Source organism: Bison bison, unplaced genomic scaffold (genome assembly GCF_000754665.1).
Source record: "Bison bison bison isolate TAMUID 2011002044 unplaced genomic scaffold, Bison_UMD1.0 scf7180017864388, whole genome shotgun sequence".
NCBI lineage: Eukaryota > Metazoa > Chordata > Mammalia > Artiodactyla > Bovidae > Bison > Bison bison.
In genome coordinates, this window is record NW_011494960.1 from 5,363,561 (window position 1) to 5,372,821 (window position 9,261).

The 9,261-nt window shown below is 43.5% G+C and overlaps 1 protein-coding gene across 1 annotated transcript; it reads left to right on the top strand.

Moving 5' to 3' along the window:
- The first annotated feature begins 5,834 nt into the window (after window positions 1-5,834).
- On the top strand, window positions 5,835-6,412 carry LOC105001977 (non-histone chromosomal protein HMG-14). Its single transcript, XM_010858415.1, has one exon. It carries the CDS (start codon window positions 5,878-5,880, stop codon window positions 6,181-6,183), a length of 306 nt encoding a protein of 101 aa, XP_010856717.1. The 5' UTR covers window positions 5,835-5,877; the 3' UTR covers window positions 6,184-6,412.
- The last annotated feature ends 2,849 nt before the right edge of the window (window positions 6,413-9,261 follow it).

Genomic DNA, 9,261 nt, shown 5'->3' on the forward strand with positions numbered 1-9,261 from the left:
GTGTTGGTTATCTATTTTACATAAAGCAGTGTGGATATGGGGCTTCCCAGGGGATGAGTACCTACTGTAAGCCAGTAACTCATCTAGGGGACTGGAAATAAACACACCCTATCTTATGCAGTGAGGTCACATTGTAATAGAATGTCTAAGATGACTGTTTAGGGGGCAAAGGAACAGTGTATGATATGCTTCCACAATGTGTTAGGCCCAGGCCAATAACTGAGGATAAAATGTAAACAGTATGTTGTCTCATTTACTCCCCACAATAGCCCTGAAAGGTAGGCACTGTGCTCTTCCTTATTCAATAGATGGAGACATCAAGGCTGAGAAGGTGAAGCCGTGCACATGCCCAAGTTCAAGATACTGAGCTGCAGCTCATCCCAAAGCCCAGATTCATTCTGTTCCACTCTGGAAAGCATCCCTTCGCTGACTCAACAGCTATTTCAGTGCTCAGCACAGCTCCTTGGAAGTGACTTATGACACTTCTCCCGCCCAGCATCTATCAGACCTCACCAACTGCAAACAGAATCCCTACCCTCTCCCACCTTCACCCCAGTGTGGGGTCATCATGGTTGAGAGATGCTAACTAGCTCCTTTAAAAAAAAAAACAAAAAACAGCAACAACAAAAACCCTCCAGGAAAAACAATTCATCATCATTACTGTAACCTCTGGTTCGCTTCAATCTCAGGCTCCTGGCCTTTTATTTATGGTGCTTTCACAGTGGTTCCACGTCATTAATTGCTCACTGTAGAGGCCAATTAGATGAGGGCAGTGCTCCTGGAGAAATCACCCTGCCCAGGTGGTAAGCGCAGCTTTGTCTGCCTAGGGTGCTGGCTCTGCCCTTGGAGAAATAAAACAACCCAGAGATGGTCTGAGCAGGTTGGCTGGGCTGTATGGCTCACATAAAACGGATGGACTACAGACAGATGTTAACTGTGGATTTACTTCAACAAAACAGATTCGAACATGACGAGAGGTTAAACTAATGGTTTAATCATAGTACCTTGCTAGTAAGTCAAGAAAAACCTTGGGGAAAAGCTTCTTTAATGACAGAGCTGTCAACCTAATGTATTAAATCTGGATGAGCAAAGCTTTGTATATCTGAATGTGACGTGACACTCAAGAGCATATGCTGAAACCTGGATTATGAGCTACTTGAGAGCAAGGACCCTAGCTTTCCATCTTCAGAACATGGCAGACAGCAGTAGCTCAATCAATATTTGGGTGAATGAATGTGTGGATGAGTGAACAGATGGACAGAAGGATACATGAATGAATGTAACTGGATAAAATGAGGATGAACAGGGAAGAGTAAATGTCTATGGAACAAATAAATGGATTTGTGATTTTTTTGACTAAAGTTTCACACTATGTATAGAAGTGGGTAGGAACAGGGAGAAAACATTTATTGAGTACTTCCTATATGTCAACATGATACATATATTTTCTTATTTCTTTTTTTTTGAACAATGAATCTGGATTTAATGTGCCTGTTTTCAGAATTATAATTAAAATTTTTTTATTACTGAACTGTAGTTGATTTACAATGTTATGTCAGTTTCAGATATATAGCAAAGTGATTCAGTTATACATACATTCATATATGTGTATATATATATTCTTTTTCAGATCCTTTTCCCTTATAGGCTATACAAAATATTAAATATAGGTCCCTGTGATAAACAGTAGGTCGTTATTGTTTATCTATTTTACATAAATGTGTTAAAAGATGCTTACTCCTTGGAAGGAAAGTTATGACCAATCTAGACAGCATATTGAAAAGCAGAGACATTACTTTGCAAACAAAGGTCCGTCTAGTCAAGGCTATGGTTTTTCCAGTGGTCATGTATGGATGTGAGAGTTGGACTGTGAAGAAAGCTGAGCGCTGAAGAATTGATGCTTTTGAAGTGTGGTGTTGGAGAAGACTCTTGAGAGTCCCTTGGACTGCAAGGAGATCCAACCAGTCCATTCTGAAGGAGATCAGCCAGATCTGATTTCTTTGGAAGGAATGATGCTAAAGCTGAAACTCCAGTACTTTGGCCACCTCATGCGAAGAGTTGACTCACTGGAAAAGTATCTGATGCTGGGAGGGATTGGGGCCAGGAGGAGAAGGGGACGACAGAGGATGAGATGGCTGGATGGCATCACCGACTCGATGGACGTGAGTTTGAGTGAACTCCGGGAATTGGTGAAGGACAGGGAGGCCTGGCGTGCTGCAATTCATGGGGTCGCAAAGAGTTGGACACGACTGAGCGACTGATCGGAACTGAATGCGTATACGGGGCTCCCCAGGTGGCTCAGCGATAAAGAATCTGCCTGCCAATGCAGGAGACACAGATTTGATTGCTGGGTCAGGAAGATCCCCCTGGAGAAGGGAATGGCAACTTACTCTAGTATTCTTGCCTGGGAAATCCCATGGACAGAGAAACCTGGCAGGCTACAGTCCATAGGGTCACAAAGAATCAGACACGACTTAGTGACTACACAACAACAAGGTGTGTACATGTAATCCCAAATTCCTAATTGATGCACCTCCTTTTCCCTTTTCTCACTTCTTCTAATTGTACCTCTCTGGAGTTGCCTTAATCATCCCCTGTTTGTAGAAAGGGATGCTGAGGCTCAGAGAGGTTACGTAAGGGAACTGGCCAAAGACGCCAGGGTTCCATCTGAGTCTGCCTACTTCCTAAAGCCTGTGGCCTCCCCACCAGGAGTCGGGAGACCTTTCAGGGACCTGGCTTAATAGCCAAGGAAACTGAGGCAGGGAGAAGCATGTGATACGACCACACCCATCAGCAGGCTGTGTGTGAAAAAGAACTGGGGAGCTACTAAGATCTGCTGTCCTCGCCCCTAGAGGGGCCACATGGGGAATGGGGACAGCCTGGAGACACTGAAGTCACCAGGGTGGCATATACAGAGCTGGGGGCTGGGCTCTGGAGCCAGGCTGCCCGTTTTGAATCCTGGCTCCATCACTCCCCAAGCACATGTTCTTGGGCAAGTTGGTTAACTTCTTGGTACCTCCAATTCCTTATCTGTAAAATTAAGACAATGACAAAATGACTTCAGGATGACCATGAGCACTAAATGAGCTCTCTGACAGGATCTGGCTCAGAATAAGCCAGTCGTGGACGTTAGTGACCGTTCCCAGAATCAGCAGCTCTAAGATCCTTTTTGTTGCTCGCTGCTCCAAATCCGGCAACCCCCAACTCAGCATGGTGCTTGAGCCGAAAGGGCCTCCTGGAGGCCTTTTTGCCAGCTGATGTTTGGCAGCAAGAGCTGGGCTAATGGAGACATTCTGAAAGGGAATTGCATTTTCTGTCAGCGGTTTTCAGGTCACAAGTTCAGGTGGCGGGCTCACCTTTTGGTTAGCAAAATCCACTCGTTCCCACCCAATGATGAATGACAAAAACACTCGGAGCCTCAGGGACTTGGGGCCAGCAGCTGCAGCCAGTCATCTAACCATGGAAAAGGAAGGACAAAATTTAAAATTAGGAAGGGAGCCTGGGTGAATCTGAGGCTGTGAAAGGCCAAGGAATATTCTACAAGCAGACCATCCAGGAAGACTCCCACATTCTAAAGGGTGTTTTTTCCAGTATGTTCTGATACCTTCAATCTTTGTCATGGGGTGCAAGCCTGAACAGTGGTAAACAACTCTCCATTATTAAACATCTACTATATACGTCAACTATGTTTTATTTCACAAATACGTACATAGCACTTAGGATATGCCGGACAGTGCTAGGCACTATATAAAAATTCATTCATTCAATTGTCATCACCATCCTACAAGGCAGAGACTATTACTACTGCCATTTTACAGAAGCAGAGAGGCACCGAAAGGTGAAGAAACGTGCTCAAACTCAAGAAGCCAACATCTGGTGAAACTGGTGAAACCTTTCATCTGGTGAAACCTTCACTGCTGCACTTCGGAGTGGGTACCAGCTGTCCATCTTTACCCCTAAGAGCACCCAGGAAGACGGCTGTTATTACTCTCCATGTTGCAGTGAGGAGTCAGAGGCACAGGAAGATTAAGTAATGTGTCAAAGCACAGCAGTGAAATTCTGAGTTAATTAACCCCAGGTTTGGAATGAATGCAAAATCTGGGACCCCCTCCCTTGAGGAGCTGACCTGATCTTAAAAACAGTTCAGCAGACTGTTGTTTTTTTTTTTTTAAGTGATCACATCACAAATTTTCTGAAATAATGCTAATTTCATGTCATTTTAAAAACAGATTTTCATTAGTGGACTATTATGGTAACCTGTCTCCAAGATGGCCCGAGACACAAGAGACGACTCTACACATGGACATCACCAGATGGTTGATACTGAAATCAAATTGATTATATTCTTTGCAGCCAAAGATGGAGAAGCTCTATACAGTCAGCAAAAACAAGACTGGAAGCTGACTGTGGCTCAGATCATGAACTCCTTATTGCCAAATTCAGACTGAAGTTGAATAAAGTAGGGAAAACCACTAGACCATTCAGGTATGACCCAAATCAAATCCCTTACAATTATACAGTGAAAGTGAGAAATAGATTCAAGGGATTAGATCTGATAGTCAGAGTGCCTGAAGAACTATGGACAGAAGTTCATGACATTGTACAGGAGACAGGGAGCAAGACCATCCCCAAGAAAAAGAAATGCAAAAAGGCAAAATGGTTGTCTGAGAAGGCCTTACAAATAGCTGTGAAAAGAAGCTAAGCGAAAGGCAAAGGAGAAAAGGAAAGATATACCCATTGCAAGTGGAGATACGAAAGCCTTCCTCAGTGATCAGTGTAAAGAAATAGAGGAAAACAATAGAATGGGAAAGACTAGAGATCTCATCAAGAAAATTAAAGATACCAAGGAAACATTTCATGCAAAGATGGGCTCAATAAAGGACAGAAACAGTATGGACCTAACAGAAGCAGAAGATATTAAGAAGAGGTGGCAAGAATACACAGAAGAACTATACAAAAAACATCTTCATGACCCAGATAACCACGATGGTGTGATCACTCACCTAGAGCCAGACATCCTGGAATGTGAAGTCAAGTGGGCCTTAGGAAACACCACTAGGAACAAAGCTAGTGGAGGCGATGGAATTCCAGTTGAACTATTTCAAATCCTAAAAGATGATGCTGTCAAAGCACTACATTCAATATGCCAGCAAATTTGGAAAACTCAGCAGTGGCCACAGGACTGGGAAAAGGTCAGTTTTCATTCCAATCCCAAAGAAAGTCTATGCCAAATAATGTTCAAACTACCACACAATTGTACTCATCTCACACGCTAGCAAAGTAATGCTCAAAATTCTCCAAGCCAGGCTTCAACAGTACGTAAACTTTCAGATGTTCAAGCTGGATTTAGAAAGGGCAGAGGAACCAGAGATCAAATTGCCAACATTGTTGAATCATCGAAAAAGCAAGAGAGTTCCAGAGAAACATCTATTTCTACTTTTTGACTATGCCAAACCTTTGACTGTGTGGATCACAACAAACTGGAAAATTCTTCAAGAGATGGGAATACCAGACCACCTGACCTGCCTCTTGAGAAATCTGTATGCAGGTCAGGAAGCAACAGTTAGAACTGGACATGGAACAACAGACTGGTTCCAAATAGGGAAAGGAGTACATCAGGGCTGTATATTGTCACTGTGCTTATTTAACTTACATGTAGAGTACATCATGAGAAACACTGGGCTGGAAGAAGCACAAGCTGGAATCAAGGTTGCCAGGAGAAATATCAATAACCTCAGATATGCAGATGACACCACCCTTATAGCAGAAAGTGAAGAAGAACTAAAGAGCCTCTTGATGGAGGCTACTCAGCTTCGCGAAGGCTCTCAGCGCGCCGCGGCCCTCAGGCACCCGGCTCTCGCCTGCCCCGTCGCCACGATGCCCAAGAGGAAGGTCAGCTCCGCCGAGGGGGCGGCGAAGGAGGAGCCCAAGAGGAGGTCGGCGAGGTTGTCAGCAAAACCGGCTCCTGCAAAAGTGGAAACGAAGCCAAAAAAGGCGGCGGGAAAGGATAAATCTTCAGACAAAAAAGTGCAAACAAAAGGGAAAAGAGGAGCAAAGGGAAAACAGGCCGAAGTGGCCAACCAGGAGACTAAAGAAGACTTACCTGCAGAAAATGGAGAGACTAAAAATGAGGAGAGCCCAGCCTCTGATGAAGCAGAAGAGAAAGAAGCCAAGTCTGATTAATAACCACACACCGAGTCCTGTCAGTGGTCCCTGTTTCCCTTCTTGTACAATCCAGAGGAATATTTTTATCAACTATTTTGTAAATGCAAGTTTTTTAGTAGCTCTAGAAACATTTTTAAAAAGGAGGGAATCCACCTCATCCCATTTTTTACGTGTAAATGCTTTTTTTTAAGAGGTGAAATCATTTGCTGGTTGTTTATTTTTTGGTACAATCAGAAAATAGTGGGATATTGGATATAGGAGGCTTTGATTGTCTTGGGTGTCAGCTTAACATTCCATAGATGGGGGGTAGCTTTTATATCCTGTAACACAAAAGCATACTAAATGGCAGTTTGGACTCAGTTGTGCATTTAATGTCTTGAACACTTTAAATTACTTCTCTTCCCATATCGTTTTGGTAGAATTATTTCCTACAGCAAACCACTTTTTGATCTTGGCTCTCCTGGTCAGAATTTTGTGCACTATATTATAACATCTTTGGTCGTGGTGGTCCAGTTTTCCTAGTAACTTGGTTAATGTGCTGTGAACGATTGACAGTTTGGGTATGTAGTGTATATGATATTAAATTGTGAATCAGTGGGACTTATGATGTAACAACATATCAATATTTGAAGATATTGGTACTTGATATCCTGTTAAGGAAAGTTTGCTCCAAATTTTAAGCTGGAAAATCACTGGAATAACTGTTAAGAATCACAACTACATGATATTTTAGATTTCTGGTACATATGTGAAGAATTGTGTACAAATTGAAATGTCTGTGTAGTGATCCTCAAAACAACCAATGAAATCTCAGTTATAAAAGAAAAAAAAAAAAAGAGCCTCTTGATGAAAGTGAAAGAGGAGAGTGAAAAAGTTGGCTTAAAACTCAACATTCAGAAAACTAAGATCATGGCATCCGGTCCCATCATTTCATGGCAAATAGATGGGGAAACAGTGGAAACAGTGATAGACTTTATCTTTTTGGGCTCCAAAATCACTGCAGATGGTGACTACAGCCATGAAATTAAAAGACGCTTGCTCCTTTGAAGAAAAGTTATGACCAACGTAGACAGAATATTAAAAAGCAGAGACATTACTTTGCCAACAAAGGTCCATCTAGTCAAAGCTATGGTTTTTCCAGTAGGCATGTATGGATGTGAGAGTTGGACTATAAAGAAAGCTGAGCACCAGAGAAGTGATGCTTTTGAACTGTGGTGTTGGAGAAGACTCTTGAGAGTCCCTTGGATTGCAAGGAGATCCAACCAGTCCATCCTAAGGGAAATCAGTCCTGAATATTCATTGGAAGGACTGATGTTGAAGCTGAAACTCCAGTACTTTGGCCACCTGATGCGAAGAGCTGACTCATTGGAAAACACCCTGATGCTGGGAAAGACTGAAGGTGGGAGAAGAAGGGGACAACAGAGGATGAGATGGTTGGATGGCATCACTGACTCCATGGACATGAGTTTGAGTAAACTCCGGGAGTTGATGATGGACAAGGAGCCCTGGCATGCTGCAGTCCATGGGGTTGCAAAGAGTCAGACATGACTGAGAGACTGAACTGAACTGCAGATGTCCCGGGCGATCCTGGCCTAGTGTCTGTGCCCTTGCAAAGCCCTCTCCTACCCTGTACCAGACTGACCTGTGTGACAGATTGGATGCTGCAGACCTAACGATGTGAGCTTCTGAGGCTAGACAACAAAACACACTGGGGCTTCTGCCTTGCTCTTACTTGAGTTATTTGCTTTAGAGGAAATATCTGCCATGTTGTAAGGATACTCAAGCAGCCCTTTGGAGAGGTGCACCCAATGAGAAACTGAAGCCTCTCCCACCATGAGCACTAACTTGTCAGGCCTCTGAGTGGATGTCTTAGAAGTGGATCCTCCAGTCCCCTTGGAACCTTCAGATGAACACAGTCCTGCCTAACATCTGCATTTCAACCTCCTGAGAGACCCGGAGCCAGACCCACCCAGCCAAGCTGCTTCCAGATGCCTGACTCCCAGAAACTCTGAGATGATGTTTATTGTTCTAATCCACTAAATTTGGGGTAGTTTATTACACAAGAGAAAACAAATTACGTATCTAAACATGAACTTTTTTTAACCCTTTGAAGGTAATTTTTTTAAAATCAGAAAAATCCTGAGAATGTGTCTCAATAGTCTATTTGGAAAATAGCAATCATACTATGACTCTGAATCTCACCTAATTCCATAGCCCCCAGGCTCTCTACAGCCCTAGTTTGTGTAGAATTTCCTTCTCTTCAGACTTGCTATTCTTAGAAACCTTTTCTTTTGGGGTCTCAGCTGTATTCACTGTGTTAGATGACCAGTTTGGGACAATGTGATCTCTAAATCCAACACTATACCTGCAGCCTCCATTCTGTGTCCTCTCTCCTCTCTCCTGCCCTCAGTGGCCCTCCCTTACCTATGCTGAAACATCACTTAATCAGAGAAGCCCTGGTAGCAACGTCTGCCACTCCCCCCGACTCCAGCACTGCCATCCTCCTTACCAGGTTAATTTTTTTTCTCTATAAGTCTTATTGCATCACACACACACACACACACACACACCCTGGTGGCTCAGTGGTAAGGAATCTGCCTGCCGATGTAGGAGACATAGGTTTGATCTCTGGATCAGAAAGATCCCCTGGAGAAGGAAATGGCAACCCACTCCAGTATTCTTGCCTGGGAAATCCCATGAACAGAAGAGCCTGGCGGGCTACAGCCCATGGAATCTCAGAAGAGTTGGACACAACTTAGTGACTGAACAACAACAACTAAATACATATATATGGTTGTTCATTGTCTTCCCTCCCATCCATGCATTTAGGTTTTATGAGAACATAGATACAGTGCCTAGAACAGTTCCTAAAACACAACTTGGCCCTCGGTGGATGTTTGCTGAATGAATAAGTGAGAGCTTTTTCATGTTCAAGTGCTCCTATATGCTCTGCAGTCCAGAAATGTTACTCAGCATATTTCACAGGCTGTATGTTACCAGTCAGTGTCACCTCCTCCAGGCGGTTTTCCTTTTCCCAGTCTTAACCCTGATTCCTTCTGGGCTCTCACAGCTGGTTTGCCTTCGTCTGTCACAGCT